This window comes from Eurosta solidaginis, chromosome 5, assembly GCF_040869045.1.
Source record: "Eurosta solidaginis isolate ZX-2024a chromosome 5, ASM4086904v1, whole genome shotgun sequence".
Lineage (NCBI taxonomy): Eukaryota > Metazoa > Arthropoda > Insecta > Diptera > Tephritidae > Eurosta > Eurosta solidaginis.
In genome coordinates, this window is record NC_090323.1 from 57765752 (window position 1) to 57790466 (window position 24715).

Consider the following 24715-nt stretch of genomic DNA (forward strand, 5'->3'; position numbering starts at 1 on the left):
ATATCACAATTCAACAAACCGATAAAGCCAAATACCTCGGCATTTACTTAGATAAGTTTTTGTACTACAATCACAACATTAACAACCAAATAAAGAAAACAACTAAACGTAAACAATCCATGCGGAAAAAATAAATAAATCTTCATAAAGTATTTTAGGCCAGTGCAATGAAATTAGCATCCAAAAAATTCAGAAAATGTTAACTATATTCGTGCAGGAATCCGGTTCAACAAAACTTGGTGGCCACGGCAGGGAATTGGCCAAAAGAACGACAAAAACACACACACACAATTATGAAAGCACTTCACTCAAAAAAATATAACACTGCGGCAATATACATATTCTATAGCTTTTTTTTGTACAAAATGGCGTGGATAATAAAATTTAAACGTTTTTCAGTGTTTTTTTTTTAATTTTCTTTAATTTATTTTGTTCCAATGTTCACACATTCCGTACAAACAGCTGATTTCGAAAAATCATTAGCTCTTCCTCTTCTCGTTACGATTCCGTCGTAATGTAGAATACCCAACTTCGATTAAAGCGGAGCGTAGAACGGGAACGTAATCGAAATGCAGAATAGGGGTGAATGTGTTTGTTGGGTTTGTACTGTTGCAATCCGATGAATCCGAGGAAAACAATAAACGTCTTCTTGGACCAGACTTTCTGTAAATAAATCGTATTGAAAAATCATCACTGCTTTCCTCACTCACATTATTAGTCTCAGTCGGACAGGCTGTCTCGCATACTTAGCATACGTAAAATCATATAAAAGTTATATGAATCGATTCGTATAGATCAGCCGCAGTGCATAGGCCTATTTTTGTTATTTGTAAAATTTATTTTATAAATAAACTGTACATAATAATAATAATTTATAATTAACTAGCAGACCCGGCAGACGTTGTTCTGCCCTAAATTTGGTATATCTGCATACATCTTAATAAGCATTTTCCGTCTAACTCTGCCTCCCCCTCTTATATTTTTCTTAATCCTTTTATTCACTCCTCCCTTCGTTTTTTTTCGATTCATCAATCTCTATTTCGTCTCACTCTATCTCTTTCTCAGTCTCCTTCTCCTTCCCTCTTTTCTCTTCTTTCAAGTTCTTCTCATTCTTCTTCATCCCTTATTGCCAGTCCCAGAGGGTGGTACGTATTTTGTTAAAGTCCTATTCCGAGTCCCAGTCCCACTCCGATTCTCAGCCCCAGTCCTAGTCCTAATCCCAGTCCCAGTCCGTCTCTGGTCTAGTTCCCGGAAAAATGGATCGTAAATACTAATACAGGCAAATTAAGACACCAAATTTCAGGCAAATCGAATAGGAAGTACATATGTGTATAGGTATATGGGTATTATTAATTCATGTCTTTATTTCGGCTTCGCATGGTTATTTATCAGTTTTGCCAAGTTGATGCGACTAAATCGAATATGAAAATGGAAATTACTTTATAGCGCTCAGCAACAGCTTTCATTTCATATCCATATTACACACACACTGTAGGGGTATCCGGGTCCACGTTTTGGCCTATATCTCAAGACCCTAGTCACCCAGCGATATAAAAATTAGTCTGTACTAAAGCACACATCAACAGCTTCCATTTGATATCCGTATTACACACACATTGTAGGGGTATCCGGGTCCACGTTTTGGCCTATATCTCAATACCCTAGTCACCCAGCGATATAAAAATTAGTCTGTACTAAAGCACACATCAACAGCTTCCATTTGATATCCGTATTACACACACATTGTAGGGGTATCCGGGTCCACGTTTTGGCCTATATCTCAATACCCTAGTCACCCAGCGATATAAAAATTACTCTGCACTAAAGCACACATCAACAGCTTCAATTTGATATCCATAATGTAAAAAAACGTCCTAGTGTTACCCTGGTCCACGTTTTGGCCTATATCCCGAGACCCTAGTCACCCACGGGTACGAAAAATACCCCGTATGAAAAAAAAAAATCAAAGTACTCATAAACAGCTTACATTTGATACGTATATTGTACAAACATATTCCAAGATTACCCAAGTCCACGTTTTGATCTCAAGACCCTATCCAGAACGGGATAAAGAGTATCCTATGTCTGTCTCCTGGTTCTAAGCTACCCCTCCACCAATTTTCAGCCAAATCTGTTCATCCGTTCTTGAGTTATAAAGAGTGTAACTAACACCCCTTTCTTTTATATTTATACTTATGCACATCACATTAGAAACTTCAAAAATAACAGTAGGGGGACTCATGATAGCATATAAACTTATAAGGTGTAAAATTATATCCATTTACACACGCTGTTATATGAACGCACCTAGTAATACTCTTGATAAACTTGATTGTTTATCAGCTGTATTATTGCCCAACAACATTTTTTGATTGTTATACAAATTAAAAAATGCCAAGACTAAGTGAAAAATCAAAACTAAAACGCCTTTACTTGCTGATGTTGGAAATTTTTGATGAAAATGCCTGCTGTAATGTCTGCAAGGTTGCATTCCTTTGAGTTTACCGCGTTTACACAATGAAATGTGCGCGTAAATTTATACAAATTGTGTAAATTATTTTTCATACAAAATTTGACAGCTCCTGCGTAAACTAGATAAATTTATACGTTTACACACTTTATAAGGCATTTATACGGTTACATGAGTCCCCCTAGTATTTCTCCACTATTTAATGCAGAGCCGGCCACACAAATACTAAAACAATTGCATAAGTGTATGTAAAAATTGAGTGACAACTCCCCACAGTGAGCTAAAAGAAAATGTGGACTGTGAAGTTTGAAATTAAAAAGGACTTTGGTTATTTGATTTCAAGCTAATCCTGACTATATTTACTTATATTCGTATAACTAAGAACGCGGAGGTCGAGCTGGCCAGATAAAACTTTTTTATAAAAGAAGGTATGGTGTTTCTTCTATGCAAAATTTACTTAAAAAATTCATTTTTCATTAAGAAGGAGTTATAAAACAAAGTAAATGGAAATATAGGTATATATATATTTTCAAAACATAAAGTTATTCAATAAAAAAAAATTATAAAAATTAATAAAACTAAGTAGAACGTATAAAAAGTTACTTATATTAAATTGTCAATATTTATTAATAATTAATTAATTATTAATATTTAAATTGTCAATATTAATATGTATGTTCAAAAGAACTTAATAATACTAACTAAAACGTATTAAAAGTCACTTTAACATTGCAGCATATTGTTTTTATTATGTGCCCAAAAAGTAGCATGGACTTTTCCTTTTGCATTCACTGTTGATTTTAGTGAGTGACAAGCGAAAGCAAACGATCGTGATCACACATCGTTAGTGTCGGTGTGAAAATACGAACTCAAATTGCACAATGTGCAACTTTTGGCCGGCTTTGATTTAATGGAGGTTATTATACATACAAACCAGAGCCGGCCACACAAATACTAAAACAATTGCATAAGTGTGTGTAAAAATTGAGTGACAACTCCCCACAGTGTGCTAAAAGAAAATGTAGACTGTGAAGTTCGAAATTAAAAAGGACTCTGGTTATTTGAGTTCAAACTAATCCTGACTATATTTACTTATATTCGTATAACTAAGAACGTGGAGGTCGAGCTGGCCAGATAAAACTTTTTATAAAAGAAGGTATGGTGTTTCTTCTATGCAAAATTTACTTAAAAAATTCATTTTTTCATTAAGAAAGAGTAATAAAACAAAGTGAATGTAAATATAGAAATATATATTTTCAAAACATAAAGTTATTCAATAAAAAAAAATATTCAAAAATTAATAAAACTAAGTAGAACGTATAAAAAGTTACTTATATTAAATTGTCAATATGTATTAATAATTAATTAATTATTATTAATTATTAATATTTAAATTGTCAATATTAATATGTGTGTTCAACGGAACTTAATAATACTAACTAAAGCCGGAGTCATTGGTGCCGTATGTCGTATCGCTGTATCCGTATCCCTAACGTAATCAGCTGTTTATCGTTACGACGGTAAACCAAAACCCAATTGGTTGGCTATGATACGGTTACGACCAATAATCGATTGCATTGATAATCGTATTAAAAGTCACTTTAACCTTGCAGCATGTTGTTTTTATTATGTGCCCAAAAAGTAGCATGGACTTTTCCTTTTGCATTCACTGTTGATTTTAGTGAGTGACAAGCGAAAGCAAACGATCGTGATCGCACAACGTTAGTGTCTGTGTGAAAATACGAACTCAAATTGCACAATGTGCAACTTTTGGCCGGCTCTGATACAAACCTTCCTCTTCAATCACTCTATCTATTAAAAAAAAAAAGCGCATCAAAATCCGTTGCGTAGTTTTAAAGGTTTAAGCATTCAAAGGGACATAGGGACAGAAAAGCGACTGTGTTTTATACTGTGTACTGATAGTGATACATGCAAAAATACCAAAAAATTAAACTTTTGTTTAAGAATTTTAAGGAAATGTTCAATATTTTTAACGAAAGAGTATTTTTCAAGAGTTGTATGCATTCTTAACCATTTATGTTGCATTAACTTGGCAACAACGCATAAATATGTCAAGCTGATATGATATGAAAATACATACATACATCCATACATATAAATGTAATCCCGAAGTTAAATAACGCAGCGAATTCTATGTATGTACGTATGTGTCGCATCACGCCTCACTAAATAGCAATTTGCTCGCACAGTTGACACCGAAAAATCACACACACGAATTTTTTGGTAAACATGTTACTTTTGTTCAAACAATTTGGCTGATATAAGAAAGGAATCAAGCATTTTTTTTGATGCAGATCGAAGGCAAATATCTCAAAGTTTTACTGAAAAGCAGAATTTTTTAAATACATCCATCCGTTAATGAGTTATAGCTGTGTAAACACAAATTTTAAGATTTTTTACTACATTTTGGCAATTTGCCACGCCCCTATAATATATATCTTCAAATTATATTAACTATACCATCTCACGTAGCTAAGCTTTCAAATACAAAAAACCGTTTTAAAATCGGAGCATTCTGTGTGAAGTTATGTGCATACATGACATTTAGCGACTTTATTTTATAAGATTTATAGATATAGATAGAAAAAGTTTTTTTGTAAATTCGAAAATCTGTGCAACTACCGAAATTGCCATCTGTAGGACGCATTATGTTCACAAACCCCCCTGAGTACAAATCTCTCAATGCTGCATTGTCGCGTTGCTCAAATGTTTCATCTCTAGATATGTATATATTCGTCCCCGCCAAACGGTGAGAGAACTAATGCTTCACTCATTTTCAGTTCAAATAAAATATTGTTTCCCATTGTTGCCAATTACCTATATTGGTCTGTACCAAAATCCTTCAAAAATTGTTCTAAAATAATTGTTAGCGCACAAAAAAACTTTAAAGAGAAGTAATAACTTAACCGGCCTATTTTTTGGACAAATTTTACTTACACGTAAAAGCATAGGTCTTTATTTAACAGATTCTTTGCTTTTCATTTTAGTTGCTTTAAAAAATGAAAACAGAAATAATGAGTCAACTTTTGTTCAAACTCACTAAATTTATTTATTTATAACAATTAATTGCAAATTCGACCCAAATGTTTTTTGCATTTCCAGATTTTATGCTCATTTTAGATATAGCACGTCTTATAGTGAACAAAAAATAAATAAATTTGCTACAAAGATATTACATTAAAATTTGTATATGGTCTTTTATGCTAATTTATTTTGATATTTCTTATTTTATTTTATTATATTACCTTTTCTCACGTTGTATATTAAATTTGCTACAAAGATTTTACATTAAAATTTGTATAATGTCTTTTATGTTAATTTATTTTGATTTTTCTTATTTTATTTTATTATATTATCTTTTATTTCAACTTAGTTTATTATAATATTTTATAATTATATTAAACGAAAAAAAAAAAACGATTCAAAAACGTTTTCGATTTTAGGTCGAAATATTGCATAGGCAGTATATTACCCAGTATCTATATATTAATACGCTAACAAAATTTCCATACAAACAATTGAAAGGCGGTTTCGCATAGTTAGCATACGTAAAAGCATATAAAAGTGATATGAATCGATTCATATAGATCAGCCGTAGTGCATAGGCCTATTTTTGTTAACAAATATTACTCTATTTGTTTATAATTAATAGAAAAAGTTTTTTTTAAATCCAACAATCTCTCCAAATATGGATATTTACTTTCTTGCACAAAAGCGCGCCATCTTTGGACAAATTATATAAGTGCTCTAAGACACAAGAAAAAGTTTTTTGTAAATCCAACAATCTCTCCAAATATCGATATTTACTTTCTTGCACAATAGCGCGCCATCATTGGACAAATTATATAAGTGCTCTAAGACACAAACCTACATAAGCGTGCGCGCTACACGGTGAAAGATTAAAACATGGTTTCCCATTGTTGCCACTTCCCTATAATAGCCTCTACCAAAATCCTAAATAATTGTTCCAAAATAATTTGTAGCGTACCAAAATATCTTAAATAGAATTAATTTCTGACCTGCCCATTTTTTGTGGCAAATTTTACTTACACGTAAATACATAAGTCTTTATTTAACAGATTCTTTGTTTTTTATTTTAGTTGTTTACAAAAAAACATGAAATCGCAAATAATGAGTTAACTTTTGTTGAAACTAACTAATTTATTTATAACAACTAATGTCATATTTGCCCGAAAATATTTTTGCATTTGCAGATTTAATCCTCATTTTAGTAAAGTACGTCTTATACTGAACAAAAAAAAAAGTTACAAAAATATAACATAAAATTTTTTATATTGCCTTTTATGCTAATTTATTTTAGTTCTTATTTTATTTTATTATATATTCTCTTGTTGAAAATTGGTTTATTAATATTTAAATGCAACTTGAGTCAATCGGAAAATTTCACGTTGTATATTAAACGAAGCAAAAAAAACGTCCCAAAAACATTTTTGATTTTAGGTCAAAACGGCAACCGGCATCATAGCGGCCGTATTGCATAGGCAGTATATTACCCACTATCTATATATTAATACGCTAACAAAATTTCCATACAAACAATTTGCAGGCGGTTTCGCATAGTTACCATACGTAAAATCATATAAAAGTGATATGAATCGATTCGTATAGATCAGCCGCAGTGCATAGGCCTATTTTTGTTAACAAATATTACTCTATTTGTCTATAATTAATAGAAAAAGTTTTTTGTAAAACCAACAATCTCTCCAAATTTGGATATTTACTTTGGTGCACAAAAGCGCGCCATTTTTGGACAAATTATGTAAGTGCTCTAAGACACAAACCTACAAAAGTGTACGCGCTACACGGTGAAAGATTACAACATGGATTCCCATTGTTACCACTTACGTATAATAGCCTCTACCAAAATCATAAAAATTGTTCCAAAATAATTTGTAGCGTACCAAAAAATCTTAAATAGAATTAATTTTTGACCGGCCCATTTTTTGTGGCAAATTTCACTTACACAAATACATATGTAAGTCTTTATTTAACAGATTCTTTGTTTTTATACCTTTCATGAAAATGAAATGGTATATTAATTTCGTCACGAAACCGAAAATTGTAAGTCCTTAACGGAAAATAGATAGACCCACCATTAAGTATACCGAAATAATCAGGTTGAAGAGCTGAGTTGATTTAGCCATGTCCGTCTGTCCGTCTGTCTGTTTGTATGCAAACTAGTCCCTCAATTTTTGAGATATCTTGATAAAATTTGGTGAGCGGGTGTATTTGGGTGTCCGATTAGACATTTGTCGGAACCGACCGGATCGGACCACTATAGCATATATCCTCCATACAACCGATTTTTCAGAAAAAGAGGATTTTTGTAATATCTTACGCAATTTAACAGATTGAAGCTTCAAACTTCACCATATACTTTCGTATATTGCACGTATTGTTGCCTGAAAAAATTGATGAGATCGGTCGTATATATAGTATATATCCCCCACAACCGATTGTTCAGATAAGGAACTTTTCGTAATTACTGCCCTATTTTAAGAGCTAGAGGCTTCAAATTTCAACGAATGCTTACGTATATAGCATATATTGTTGTCTGAAAAAATCATAGAGATCGGTTGTATATATAGTACATATCTCATACAACCGTTTGTTCAGATAAGAAAATTTTCGCAATTTCTACCCCATTTTAACAGCTATAAGCTTCAAATTTCACCGATTGCTTACGTATATAGTGTTAGAAATATTATTGATTCAACTCAACTATAATAATACTTTGATCTTGTCGAAACGATCATAGATCTTCATTGAGGTATTGAAAATTTCTACTTCAGAAATTTTCTATTTTACATCATTCAAATAAAAAACTTCATATTGTTCAAACTTAAATATTATCTTTCCTGAATATCTATATTGGAACTTAATTCCTAATTAAGGTTATGGGCTTTTTCATATAGGATCAAGGACAATAGATTGGCGAATAGATAAATCAAAATTATTATATGGAAATTTAATCAACGTTAAGAATGTCGGCTATCGCAAATATTGACAAATTATGTGGTGACAATTTTTATAGTTGGTCAGTTCAAATGAAAGGACTGTTAATTACGCAGGACTTATGTGACGTAGTCGAATTATCATGCAGTGCTGAAGCAACGGTTGCTGAAAAGGAGCAATGGCATAAACTGGATCGAAAGGCTCTAGCTACCATTACTTTATGCGTAAGGTCTTCTGAATTAATTTATATAAGAAATTGTAAGAGCGCAAAGGAGGCGTGGCAGAATTTAGAAAAGACTTACAAGGATAAAGGTCCTGGAAGGAAGGTAAATTTGTTTAAACAATTGGTGAAATTTCAATTCACAGGGGATAAGAAATATGCGACGCTATTGAACGAATTTTGTTCGATTGTGGATAATTTAAAGGAAATTGATATTGAAGTCCCCGATGATATTTTAAGTATCCTGTTGTTATGCAGTTTACCGGAGGATATGGAAGGATTTGTTATAGCAATTGAAACGAGAGACGAGCTTCCCAAACTAGATCATCTAAAAATTAAAATTTTAGAAAAAGAGCAAAGACGTGGAGGTAAAAAGAATTTTGGAGATGGTGAACAAGTATTAGTTGCTAATGGTAATAATAAAAGAAAAAATTTTAAAAGCAAACAGGATAGGAAATGCTTTTCATGTGGCATGGTGGGCCATATTCTTGCCAATTGTCGTAACAGAAATAATAAAAATTTTGTTTTGAGTGCACATGGTTACAAAGATGAAGAACCAGGATGGATTCTCGACAGTGGTGCGTCATCACATATGTCTAATAATAGACAAATATTTGATTATTTCCAAGAATGCGAACAAAGAATTATTTTGGCATCTGGTGAAAGTATCAAGCCAAAAGGTATTGGTAAGGTAAAGATTAAATTAGCAGACAAAGACATCTGCTTATCAAACGTAATTTTTGTACCTGAATTAAAATCGAATTTCTTATCAGTTAGTAAGATAATAGAGCGTGGACATAGCGTAAATTTCTTTGAGAACTATGCAATAGTTGCAGATAAAAATAGGAATAAGATATTTGATGCTAACTTATCAAATGGAATTTTTGTTGATAATTTTAGAAAAGAAAACGTTGCTATGTTTAATAAGGAGAATTCAGATTTTGTGATTTGGCACAAACGTTTAGGGCATTTGAATGCAAATGATATGAAGGAAATGTCTGGAAAGCAATTGGTCAGAGGACTAACAATCAACATACCAAAGGATTTCAAGTGTACGACTTGTGCGTTATGCAAGATAAGTTGTAAGCCATTTCAAGTATACAATAATGTAGTTAGCAAGGGAATTTTGGATATTGTGCATAGCGATTTATGTGGACCAATGCGTATTGCATCTCACGGTCAGTCATTATACTTCGTTACATACATTGATGCTTTTTCTAGATATATATAGATATATTTTGTGAAACGTAAGTCGGAAGTTCTGGATACATTTAAAGATTTCAAGCGAAAAGCAGAATTGGAAACTGGACAAAGAATTAAAACACTGCGTAGTGACAATGGAAAAGAATATTTCAATAAAGAATTTGACAATTTTCTACGTGAAAATGATATAAAGCATCAACCAACTACCTGTTATACACCACAACAAAATGATATAGCAGAAAGAGCAAACAGAACTTTAATGGAAATGGCTAGGTGTATTGTATCTTCTAGAGATGTAACATTTTTCGAAAACTCATTTCAAAGCAAGGCAACTATAAATAAGGAGGATGGTTGTGAAGATAGTATATCTAAATGTAATGATTGCGATATATTTACTTTTGAATTAGCAAAGAGAGATCCGACTAATTCAAGTAATGATGGTCATAACCCGTTAAATGATAATGTTTCTGTTGCAGATGAACAAGTAGCAGATAGTTGCGATAACGACAATAATGTTTCCGTAGAAGTCAATGAAGGTTTAAAAAGAAAGCGAGGGAGACCACAACTGGAAAGAAATGGTTTACCTGGAAGACCAAGAAAGATTTACAAAACCGAGGAATTGCCTCAAGTGAATGAGATAACAGCCATGGAAAAAGATCCATTGGCAGTGAAAGAGGCAATGAATAAAAGGAATGCAGAAGAGTGGAAGAAGGCGATGCAAAAAGAATATGATGCATTATGTAAGAATAAGACTTGGGAGCTTGTGGATAAGCCGAAAGGTAAAAATGTTATTGGAAGTAAATGGGTGTTTGTTACTAAGCGTAGACCTGATGGTAGTATAGAGAAACTTAAAGCTCGTTTGATAGCAAAAGGGTGTAGCCAAAAGTATAATATTGATTATTTTGATACATATGCACCCGTAATTCGTCATTCTACTATAAGAATGTTACTATCGTTAGCGGTGCAATATAGTTTATTGATATATCACGTTGATATAACCTCAGCATATTTGAATGGACAATTAAATGAAGAAGTTTATATGAAACAACCCGAGATGTTCAAAGATGCGGAATTTCCAAATAAAGTATGTAAATTAAAGAAATCACTTTATGGTTTAAAGCAAGCAGGAAGAGAATGGAATAGAAGACTTAATGAAATACTAGAAAAGATAGGATTTATGAGGTGTAAATCGGATAATTGTTTATATATTATGAAAAAAGGAAATGAAATGAATATAATTGCTGTTTATGTGGATGACATATTGATTGCGTGCTCTTTAGAAGAATCAATGAAATGGATTTTTAACGAGTTGAATAAAGAATTGGATGTGGTAAATCGTGGGACAGTATCATCTTTTCTAGGAATGGAAATAGATCGAGAAGAACGTGGAGATATTTTATTACATCAATGGCAGATTGCAAAACAGCATCAACACCGTTTGCAAGCGGAGTAGTTTTAGACAAGTGTTGCAAAGAGAATTGTTCTGATATGATTGATGTAAAGAGATATCAGTCATTAATAGGAGGGTTAATGTATTTAGCCGTTATATCACGACCTGATATAACACATACATTATCCAAGTTATCTCAATTCAATGCACATCCTCATAAAGACCATTTTATTGCAGCAAAACATGTTCTACGATATCTTAAAGCAACACAAGATTTTACAATTAAATACAAAAAATCCGAAAATGCATTTTTATGTTTTACAGATGCAGATTGGGGTTCAAATCCAATTGATAGGAGGTCATATAGCGGATACGTAATATTTATGGCAAATGGTCCTGTGGCATGGGAGGCAAAAAGACAAAATTCGATTTCTTTAAGTTCAATGGAAGCTGAATACATTGCAATGTGCCAGGGTACAAGAGAGGTTATATTTATGAGAAATGTGTTACGCGAAATCGGTTTGCAGAATTTATGTAACAAACCTACATTAATCAAATGTGATAATCAAGGTGCAGAATTTTTAGTCAAGAATCCAACAACTCATAAGCGAAGCAAACACATCGATAACAAATATCACTATATACGGGAAAAATTCGAGGCCAATGAGATTTCGATTGAATATGTACAAACAGCTGAAAATGTTGCAGATTTGTTTACAAAATATTTGACTAAAGAGAAACATAAGAAATGTTGTAATATGTTAAATTTAAATGTATAAGCATATTTATACATATATTTGAGTTGAGTGGAAGTTTGTTAGAAATATTATTGATTCAACTCAACTATAATAATACTTTGATCTTGTCGAAACGATCATAGATCTTCATTGAGGTATTGAAAATTTCTACTTCAGAAATTTTCTATTTTACATCATTCAAATAAAAAACTTCATATTGTTCAAACTTAAATATTATCTTTCCTGAATATCTATATTGGAACTTAATTCCTAATATATAGCATATATTGTTGGCTGAAAAAATCATAGAGATCGGTTGTATATATAGTATATATCTCATACAACCGTTTGTTCAGATGAGAAACTTTTCGCAATTTCTACCCCATTTTAACAGCTATAAGCTTCAAATTTCACCGAATACTTACGTATATAGCATATATTGTTGTCTGAAAAATCATAGAGATCGGTTGTATATATAGTATATATCTCATACAACCGATTGTTCAGATAAGAAACTTTTCGCAATTTCTACCCCATTTTAACAGCTATAAGCTTCAAATTTCACCGATTGCTTACGTATATAGCATATATTGTTGTCTGAAAAAATCATAGAGATCGGTGGTATATATATTATATACTTCATATAAACTGTCATTTTTGCCCCTTTTTTACGGCTAGAAGCTTCAAAATTCATCAAATTTCATCAAATAGTTACGTTTACGTCATATATTTTTGAATGACGTGTTTCGTAGTCATAGTTTTTACATGCAGACCACAAAAAACGTGAAGCTTTGCATCCTCACACAGATTACCTACCTATTTTTATACCTTTCATGAAAATGAAATGGTATATTAATTTCGTCACGAAACCGAAAATTGTAAGTCCTTAAAGGAAAATAGATGGACCCACCATTAAGTATACCGAAATAATCAGGGTGAAGAGCTGAGTTGATTTAGCCATGTCCGTCTGTCCGTCTGTCTGTTTGTATGCAAACTAGTCCCTCAATTTTTGAGATATCTTGATAAAATTTGGTGAGCGGGTGTATTTGGGTGTCCGATTAGACATTTGTCGGAACCAACCGGATCGGACCACTATAACATATATCCTCCATACAACCGATTTTTCAGAAAAATAGGATTTTTGTAATATCTTACCCAATTTAACAGATTGAAGCTTCAAACTTCACTTCGAAAGAGGCTTGCCCGTCAAATTATTTTGCCTACCCTAACCTACTCTGAACTAGTATATAGCAAGCTTGACTCTCAGTCGGCGCATAAAGTTGATCTTGCATTTAATGAAATTACGCGTTATGTATATGGAATACGTAGGACCACATATCTGCATGGAGAACATCGCTACTGGGATGTGACAACGCTGCTTATTTAAAAGCCAGAAACTGTATATTTCTATTTCGTTTAATGTATACGAAGACTCCAAATTATCTTTATGAAAAACTTATCTTTCCACAATCAGAGCGCCGCCTTAGCCTCATGTTGCCATATTTTAACCTTAAGAACTCTACTAGAATGTTTTTCATCAATGCTGTTAGAATTTGGAATTCAATACCTGCTGGCATAAAAAGCAAATTGAACGGAAGTAACTTCACGGATGTCCTATATAAATACTTTTTCACAAATTAACCATTTACATAATGTACTGTGTACTTATTTTTTTTGTTACGTGTTTTAATATACTTATTGATTGACTTAATTTAATTTATGGTTAATTTATCGTAAACTATTTTTAACATATTTCTGGATCTGAGTGTTATTTTTCTGTTGTGCAAAAAGAGATGTAAATCTTACTGTACTAATATTTTAGAAATAAAATTGAATTGAATATACTTTCGTATATTGCACGTATTGTTGCCTGAAAAAATTGATGAGATCGGTCGTATATATAGTATATATCCCCCACAACCGATTGTTCAGATAAGGAACTTTTCGTAATACTGCCCTATTTTAAGAGCTAGAGGCTTCACATTTCAACGAATGCTTACGTATATAGCATATATTGTTGTCTGAAAAAATCATAGAGATCGGTTGTATATATAGTATATATCTCATACAACCGTTTGTTCAGATAAGAAACTTTTCGCAATTTCTACCCCATTTTAACAGCTATAAGCGAAATTTTAGCCCCATTTTAACAGCTAGAAGCTTCAAATTTCACCGATTGCTTACGTATATAGCATATATTGTTGTCTGAAAAAATCATAGAGATCGGTTGTATATATAGTATATATCTCATATATAGTATATATATGGTGGTATATATAGTATATATAGTATATATATATATAGTATATATATATATATAGTATATATAGTATATATATATATATTTTTTTTTTCGCAAAGTTTAGTCCCATTTTAACAGCTAGAAGCTTCAAATTTCACCGATTACTTACGTATATAGCATATATTGTTGTCTGAAAAAATCATAGAGATCGGTTGTATATATAGTATATATCTCATACAACCAATTGTTCAGATAAGAAACTTTTCGCAATTTCTACCCCATTTTAACAGCTTAAGCTTCAAATTTCACCGATTGCTTACGTATATAGCATATATTGTTGTCTGAAAAAATCATAGAGATCGGTTGTATATATAGTATATATCTCATACAACCGTTTGTTCAGATAAGAAACTTTTCGCAATTTCTACCCCATTTTAACAGCTATAAGCGAAATTTTAGCCCCATTTTAACAGCTAGAAGCTTCAAATTTCACCGATTGCTTACGTATATAGCATATATTGTTGTCTGAAAAAATCATAGAGTTCGGTTGTATATATAGTATATATCTCATACAACCGATTGTTCAGATAAGAAACTTTTCGCAATTTCTACCCCATTTTAACAGCTATAAGCTTCAAATTTCACCGATTGCTTACGTATATAGTGTTAGAAATATTATTGATTCAACTCAACTATAATAATACTTTGATCTTGTCGAAACGATCATAGATCTTCATTGAGGTATTGAAAATTTCTACTTCAGAAATTTTCTTTTTTACATCATTCAAATAAAAAACTTCATATTGTTCAAACTTAAATATTATCTTTCCTGAATATCTATATTGGAACTTAATTCCTAATAAAGGTTATGGGCTTTTTCATATAGGATCAAGGACAATAGATTGGCGAATAGATAAATCAAAATTATTATATGGAAATTTAATCAACGTTAAGAATGTCGGCTATCGCAAATATTGACAAATTATGTGGGGACAATTTTTATAGTTGGTCAGTTCAAATGAAAGGACTGTTAATTACGCAGGACTTATGGGACGTAGTCGAATTATCATGCAGTGCTGAAGCAACGGTTGCTGAAAAGGAGCAATGGCATAAACTTGATCGAAAGGCTCTAGCTACCATTACTTTATGCGTAAGGTCTTCTGAATTAATTTATATAAGAAATTGTAAGAGCGCAAAGGAGGCGTGGCAGAATTTAGAAAAGACTTACAAGGATAAAGGTCCTGGAAGGAAGGTAAATTTGTTTAAACAATTGGTGAAATTTCAATTCACAGGGGATAAGAAATATGCGACGCTATTGAACGAATTTTGTTCGATTGTGGATAATTTAAAGGAAATTGATATTGAAGTCCCCGATGATATTTTAAGTATCCTGTTGTTATGCAGTTTACCGGAGGATATGGAAGGATTTGTTATAGCAATTGAAACGAGAGACGAGCTTCCCAAACTAGATCATCTAAAAATTAAAATTTTAGAAAAAGAGCAAAGACGTGGAGGTAAAAAGAATTTTGGAGATGGTGAACAAGTATTAGTTGCTAATGGTAATAATAAAAGAAAAAATTTTAAAAGCAAACAGGATAGGAAATGCTTTTCATGTGGCATGGTGGGCCATATTCTTGCCAATTGTCGTAACAGAAATAATAAAAATTTTGTTTTGAGTGCACATGGTTACAAAGATGAAGAACCAGGATGGATTCTCGACAGTGGTGCGTCATCACATATGTCTAATAATAGACAAATATTTGATTATTTCCAAGAATGCGAACAAAGAATTATTTTGGCATCTGGTGAAAGTATCAAGCCAAAAGGTATTGGTAAGGTAAAGATTAAATTAGCAGACAAAGACATCTGCTTATCAAACGTAATTTTTGTACCTGAATTAAAATCGAATTTCTTATCAGTTAGTAAGATAATAGAGCGTGGACATAGCGTAAATTTCTTTGAGAACTATGCAATAGTTGCAGATAAAAATAGGAATAAGATATTTGATGCTAACTTATCAAATGGAATTTTTGTTGATAATTTTAGAAAAGAAAACGTTGCTATGTTTAATAAGGAGAATTCAGATTTTGTGATTTGGCACAAACGTTTAGGGCATTTGAATGCAAATGATATGAAGGAAATGTCTGGAAAGCAATTGGTCAGAGGACTAACAATCAACATACCAAAGGATTTCAAGTGTACGACTTGTGCGTTATGCAAGATAAGTTGTAAGCCATTTCAAGTATACAATAATGTAGTTAGCAAGGGAATTTTGGATATTGTGCATAGCGATTTATGTGGACCAATGCGTATTGCATCTCACGGTCAGTCATTATACTTCGTTACATACATTGATGCTTTTTCTAGATATATATAGATATATTTTGTGAAACGTAAGTCGGAAGTTCTGGATACATTTAAAGATTTCAAGCGAAAAGCAGAATTGGAAACTGGACAAAGAATTAAAACACTGCGTAGTGACAATGGAAAAGAATATTTCAATAAAGAATTTGACAATTTTCTACGTGAAAATGGTATAAAGCATCAACCAACTACCTGTTATACACCACAACAAAATGGTATAGCAGAAAGAGCAAACAGAACTTTAATGGAAATGGCTAGGTGTATTGTATCTTCTAGAGATGTAACATTTTTCGAAAACTCATTTCAAAGCAAGGCAACTATAAATAAGGAGGATGGTTGTGAAGATAGTATATCTAAATGTAATGATTGCGATATATTTACTTTTGAATTAGCAAAGAGAGATCCGACTAATTCAAGTAATGATGGTCATAACCCGTTAAATGATAATGTTTCTGTTGCAGATGAACAAGTAGCAGATAGTTGCGATAACGACAATAATGTTTCCGTAGAAGTCAATGAAGGTTTAAAAAGAAAGCGAGGGAGACCACAACTGGAAAGAAATGGTTTACCTGGAAGACCAAGAAAGATTTACAAAACCGAGGAATTGCCTCAAGTGAATGAGATAACAGCCATGGAAAGAGATCCATTGGCAGTGAAAGAGGCAATGAATAAAAGGAATGCAGAAGAGTGGAAGAAGGCGATGCAAAAAGAATATGATGCATTATGTAAGAATAAGACTTGGGAGCTTGTGGATAAGCCGAAAGGTAAAAATGTTATTGGAAGTAAATGGGTGTTTGTTACTAAGCGTAGACCTGATGGTAGTATAGAGAAACTTAAAGCTCGTTTGATAGCAAAAGGGTGTAGCCAAAAGTATAATATTGATTATTTTGATACATATGCACCCGTAATTCGTCATTCTACTATAAGAATGTTACTATCGTTAGCGGTGCAATATAGTTTATTGATATATCACGTTGATATAACCTCAGCATATTTGAATGGACAATTAAATGAAGAAGTTTATATGAAACAACCCGAGATGTTCAAAGATGCGGAATTTCCAAATAAAGTATGTAAATTAAAGAAATCGCTTTATGGTTTAAAGCAAGCAGGAAGAGAATGGAATAGAAGACTTAATGAAATACTAGAAAAGATAGGATTTATGAGGTGTAAATCGGATAATTGTTTATATATTATGAAAAAAGGAAATGAAATGAATATAATTGCTGTTTATGTGGATGACATATTGATTGCGTGCTCTTTAGAAGAATCAATGAAATGGATTTTTAACGAGTTGAATAAAGAATTGGATGTGGTAAATCGTGGGACAGTATCATCTTTTCTAGGAATGGAAATAGATCGAGAAGAACGTGGAGATATTTTATTACATCAATGGCAGATTGCAAAACAGCATCAACACCGTTTGCAAGCGGAGTAGTTTTAGACAAGTGTTGCAAAGAGAATTGTTCTGATATGATTGATGTAAAGAGATATCAGTCATTAATAGGAGGGTTAATGTATTTAGCCGTTATATCACGACCTGATATAACACATACATTATCCAAGTTATCTCAATTCAATGCACATCCTCATAAAGACCATTTTATTGCAGCAAAACATGTTCTACGATATCTTAAAGCAACACAAGATTTTACAATTAAATACAAAAAATCCGAAAATGCATTTTTATGTTTTACAGATGCAGATTGGGGTTCAAATCCAATTGATAGGAGGTCATATAGCGGATACGTAATATTTATGGCAAATGGTCCTGTGGCATGGGAGGCAAAAAGACAAAATTCGATTTCTTTAAGTTCAATGGAAGCTGAATACATTGCAATGTGCCAGGGTACAAGAGAGGTTATATTTATGAGAAATGTGTTACGCGAAATCGGTTTGCAGAATTTATGTAACAAACCTACATTAATCAAATGTGATAATCAAGGTGCAGAATTTTTAGTCAAGAATCCAACAACTCATAAGCGAAGCAAACACATCGATAACAAATATCACTATATACGGGAAAAATTCGAGGCCAATGAGATTTCGATTGAATATGTACAAACAGCTGAAAATGTTGCAGATTTGTTTACAAAATATTTGACTAAAGAGAAACATAAGAAATGTTGTAATATGTTAAATTTAAATGTATAAGCATATTTATACATATATTTGAGTTGAGTGGAAGTTTGTTAGAAATATTATTGATTCAACTCAACTATAATAATACTTTGATCTTGTCGAAACGATCATAGATCTTCATTGAGGTATTGAAAATTTCTACTTTAGAAATTTTCTATTTTACATCATTCAAATAAAAAACTTCATATTGTTCAAACTTAAATATTATCTTTCCTGAATATCTATATTGGAACTTAATTCCTAATATATAGCATATATTGTTGGCTGAAAAAATCATAGAGATCGGTTGTATATATAGTATATATCTCATACAACCGTTTGTTCAGATGAGAAACTTTTCGCAATTTCTACCCCATTTTAACAGCTATAAGCTTCAAATTTCACCGAATACTTACGTATATAGCATATATTGTTGTCTGAAAAATCATAGAGATCGGTTGTATATATAGTATATATCTCATACAACCGATTGTTCAGATAAGAAACTTTTCGCAATTTCTACCCCATTTTAACAGCTATAAGCTTCAAATTTCACCGATTGCTTACGTATATAGCATATATTGTTGTCTGAAAAAATCATAGAGATCGGTGGTATATATATTATATACTTCATATAAACTGTCATTTTTGCCCCTTTTTTACGGCTAGAAGCTTCAAAATTCATCAAATTTCATCAAATAGTTACGTTTACGTCATATATTTTTGAATGACGTGTTTCGTAGTCATAGTTTTTACATGCAGACCACAAAAAACGTGAAGCTTTGCATCCTCACACAGATTACCTACCTATTTTTATACCTTTCATGAAAATGAAATGGTATATTAATTTCGTCACGAAACCGAAAATTGTAAGTCCTTAAAGGAAAATAGATGGACCCACCATTAAGTATACCGAAATAATCAGGGTGAAGAGCTGAGTTGATTTAGCCATGTCCGTCTGTCCGTCTGTCCGTCTGTCTGTTTGTATGCAAACTAGTCCCTCAATTTTTGAGATATCTTGATAAAATTTGGTGAGCGGGTGTATTTGGGTGTCCGATTAGACATTTGTCGGAACCAACCGGATCGGACCACTATAACATATATCCTCCATACAACCGATTTTTCAGAAAAATAGGATTTTTGTAATATCTTACCCAATTTAACAGATTGAAGCTTCAAACTTCACTTCGAAAGAGGCTTGCCCGTCAAATTATTTTGCCTACCCTAACCTACTCTGAACTAGTATATAGCAAGCTTGACTCTCAGTCGGCGCATAAAGTTGATCTTGCATTTAATGAAATTACGCGTTATGTATATGGAATACGTAGGACCACATATCTGCATGGAGAACATCGCTACTGGGATGTGACAACGCTGCTTATTTAAAAGCCAGAAACTGTATATTTCTATTTCGTTTAATGTATACGAAGACTCCAAATTATCTTTATGAAAAACTTATCTTTCCACAATCAGAGCGCCGCCTTAACCTCATGTTGCCATATTTTAACCTTAAGAACTCTACTAGAATGTTTTTCATCAATGCTGTTAGAATTTGGAATTCAATACCTGCTGGCATAAAAAGCAAATTGAACGGAAGTAACTTCACGGATGTCCTATATAAATACTTTTTCACAAATTAACCATTTACATAATGTACTGTGTACTTATTTTTTTTGTTACGTGTTTTAATATACTTATTGATTGACTTAATTTAATTTATGGTTAATTTATCGTAAACTATTTTTAACATATTTCTGGATCTGAGTGTTATTTTTCTGTTGTGCAAAAAGAGATGTAAATCTTACTGTACTAATATTTTAGAAATAAAATTGAATTGAATATACTTTCGTATATTGCACGTATTGTTGCCTGAAAAAATTGATGAGATCGGTCGTATATATAGTATATATCCCCCACAACCGATTGTTCAGATAAGGAACTTTTCGTAATACTGCCCTATTTTAAGAGCTAGAGGCTTCACATTTCAACGAATGCTTACGTATATAGCATATATTGTTGTCTGAAAAAATCATAAAGATCGGTGGTATATATAGTATATATATGGTGGTATATATAGTATATATAGTATATATATATATATATATATTTTCGCAAATTTTAGTCCCATTTTAACAGCTAGAAGCTTCAAATTTCACCGATTACTTACGTATATAGCATATATTGTTGTCTGAAAAAATCATAGAGATCGGTTGTATATATAGTATATATCTCATACAACCAATTGTTCAGATAAGAAACTTTTCGCAATTTCTACCCCATTTTAACAGCTTAAGCTTCAAATTTCACCGATTGCTTACATATATAGCATATATTGTTGTCTGAAAAAATCATAGAGATCGGTTGTATATATAGTATATATCTCATACAACCGTTTGTTCAGATAAGAAACTTTTCGCAATTTCTACCCCATTTTAACAGCTATAAGCGAAATTTTGGCCCCATTTTAACAGCTAGAAGCTTCAAATTTCACCGATTGCTTACGTATATAGCATATATTGTTGTCTGAAAAAATCATAGAGATCGGTTGTATATATAGTATATATCTCATACAACCGATTGTTCAGATAAGAAACTTTTCGCAATTTCTACCCCATTTTAACAGCTGTAAGCTTCAAATTTCACCGATTGCTTACGTATATAGCATATATTGTTGTCTGAAAAAATCATAGAGATCGGTTGTATATATAGTATATATCTCATACAACCGATTGTTCAGATAAGAAACTTTTCGCAATTTCTACCACATTTTAACAGCTATAAGCTTCAAATTTCACCGATTGCTTACGTATATAGTGTTAGAAATATTATTGATTCAACTCAACTATAATAATACTTTGATCTTGTCGAAACGATCATAGATCTTCATTGAGGTATTGAAAATTTCTACTTCAGAAATTTTCTATTTTACATCATTCAAATAAAAAACTTCATATTGTTCAAACTTAAATATTATCTTTCCTGAATATCTATATTGGAACTTAATTCCTAATAAAGGTTATGGGCTTTTTCATATAGGATCAAGGACAATAGATTGGCGAATAGATAAATCAAAATTATTATATGGAAATTTAATCAACGTTAAGAATGTCGGCTATCGCAAATATTGACAAATTATGTGGGGACAATTTTTATAGTTGGTCAGTTCAAATGAAAGGACTGTTAATTACGCAGGACTTATGGGACGTAGTCGAATTATCATGCAGTGCTGAAGCAACGGTTGCTGAAAAGGAGCAATGGCATAAACTGGATCGAAAGGCTCTAGCTACCATTACTTTATGCGTAAGGTCTTCTGAATTAATTTATATAAGAAATTGTAAGATCGCAAAGGAGGCGTGGCAGAATTTAGAAAAGACTTACAAGGATAAAGGTCCTGGAAGGAAGGTAAATTTGTTTAAACAATTGGTGAAATTTCAATTCACAGGGGATAAGAAATATGCGACGCTATTGAACGAATTTTGTTCGATTGTGGATAATTTAAAGGAAATTGATATTGAAGTCCCCGATGATATTTTAAGTATCCTGTTGTTATGCAATTTACCGGAGGATATGGAAGGATTTGTTATAGCAATTGAAACGAGAGACGAGCTTCCCAAACTAGATCATCTAAAAATTAAAATTTTAGAAAAAGAGCAAAGACGTGGAGGTAAAAAGAATTTTGGAGATGGTGAACAAGTATTAGGTGCTAATGGTAATAATAAAAGAAAAAATTTTAAAATCAAACAGGATAGGAAATGCTTTTCATGTGGCATGGTGGGCCATATTCTTGCCAATTGTCGTAACAGAAATAATAAAAATTTTGTTTTGAGTGCACATGGTTACAAAGATGAAGAACCAGGATGGATTCTCGACAGTGGTGCGTCATCACATATGTCTAATAATAGACAAATATTTGATTATTTCCAAGAATGCGAACAAAGAATTATTTTGGCATCTGGTGAAAGTATCAAGCCAAAAGGTATTGGTAAGGTAAAGATTAAATTAGCAGACAAAGACATCTGCTTATCAAACGTAATTTTTGTACCTGAATTAAAATCGAATTTCTTATCAGTTAGTAAGATAATAGAGCGTGGACATAGCGTAAATTTCTTTGAGAACTATGCAATAGTTGCAGATAAAAATAGGAATAAGATATTTGATGCTAACTTATCAAATGGAATTTTTGTTGATAATTTTAGAAAAGAAAACGTTGCTATGTTTAATAAGGAGAATTCAGATTTTGTGATTTGGCACAAACGTTTAGGGCATTTGAATGCAAATGATATGAAGGAAATGTCTGGAAAGCAATTGGTCAGAGGACTAACAATCAACATACCAAAGGATTTCAAGTGTACGACTTGTGCGTTATGCAAGATAAGTTGTAAGCCATTTCAAGTATACAATAATGTAGTTAGCAAGGGAATTTTGGATATTGTGCATAGCGATTTATGTGGACCAATGCGTATTGCATCTCACGGTCAGTCATTATACTTCGTTACATACATTGATGCTTTTTCTAGATATATATCGATATATTTTGTGAAACGTAAGTCGGAAGTTCTGGACACATTTAAAGATTTCAAGCGAAAAGCAGAATTGGAAACTGGACAAAGAATTAAAACACTGCGTAGTGACAATGGAAAAGAATATTTCAATAAAGAATTTGACAATTTTCTACGTGAAAATGGTATAAAGCATCAACCAACTACCTGTTATACACCACAACAAAATGGTATAGCAGAAAGAGCAAACAGAACTTTAATGGAAATGGCTAGGTGTATTGTATCTTCTAGAGATGTAACATTTTTCGAAAACTCATTTCAAAGCAAGGCAACTATAAATAAGGAGGATGGTTGTGAAGATAGTATATCTAAATGTAATGATTGCGATATATTTACTTTTGAATTAGCAAAGAGAGATCCGACTAATTCAAGTAATGATGGCATAACCCGTTAAATGATAATGTTTCTGTTGCAGATGAACAAGTAGCAGATAGTTGCGATAACGACAATAATGTTTCCGTAGAAGTCAATGAAGGTTTAAAAAGAAAGCGAGGGAGACCACAACTGGAAAGAAATGGTTTACCTGGAAGACCAAGAAAGATTTACAAAACCGAGGAATTGCCTCAAGTGAATGAGATAACAGCCATGGAAAGAGATCCATTGGCAGTGAAAGAGGCAATGAATAAAAGGAATGCAGAAGAGTGGAAGAAGGCGATGCAAAAAGAATATGATGCATTATGTAAGAATAAGACTTGGGAGCTTGTGGATAAGCCGAAAGGTAAAAATGTTATTGGAAGTAAATGGGTGTTTGTTACTAAGCGTAGACCTGATGGTAGTATAGAGAAACTTAAAGCTCGTTTGATAGCAAAAGGGTGTAGCCAAAAGTATAATATTGATTATTTTGATACATATGCACCCGTAATTCGTCATTCTACTATAAGAATGTTACTATCGTTAGCGGTGCAATATAGTTTATTGATATATCACGTTGATATAACCTCAGCATATTTGAATGGACAATTAAATGAAGAAGTTTATATGAAACAACCCGAGATGTTCAAAGATGCGGAATTTCCAAATAAAGTATGTAAATTAAAGAAATCACTTTATGGTTTAAAGCAAGCAGGAAGAGAATGGAATAGAAGACTTAATGAAATACTAGAAAAGATAGGATTTATGAGGTGTAAATCGGATAATTGTTTATATATTATGAAAAAAGGAAATGAAATGAATATAATTGCTGTTTATGTGGATGACATATTGATTGCGTGCTCTTTAGAAGAATCAATGAAATGGATTTTTAACGAGTTGAATAAAGAATTGGATGTGGTAAATCGTGGGACAGTATCATCTTTTCTAGGAATGGAAATAGATCGAGAAGAACGTGGAGATATTTTATTACATCAATGGCAGATTGCAAAACAGCATCAACACCATTTGCAAGCGGAGTACTTTTAGACAAGTGTTGCAAA

The 24715-nt window shown here is 32.2% G+C and overlaps 1 protein-coding gene across 9 annotated transcripts in view; it reads left to right on the forward strand.

The window, feature by feature from the left end:
* Window positions 1-24715, forward strand: part of LOC137254429 (aldo-keto reductase family 1 member B1-like) — a 124255-nt gene that overhangs the window by 57497 nt on the left and 42043 nt on the right. For 3 of the 9 annotated variants that reach the window (XR_010953989.1, XM_067792079.1, XM_067792080.1), the window contains exon 1: window positions 21731-22146. The exons of 3 other annotated variants lie outside the window; for them this stretch is intronic. Coding sequence is in view for 2 of the 6 variants with exons in the window: in XM_067792079.1 (XP_067648180.1) it covers window positions 21850-22146 (297 nt within the window). In the remaining 4 variants the exon portion in view is untranslated. Of the gene's footprint in view, window positions 1-21730; window positions 22147-22859; window positions 23219-24715 lie in introns of those variants that run through there. 3 more of the 9 variants (XM_067792086.1, XM_067792084.1, XM_067792085.1) reach the window with 3 other exon arrangements.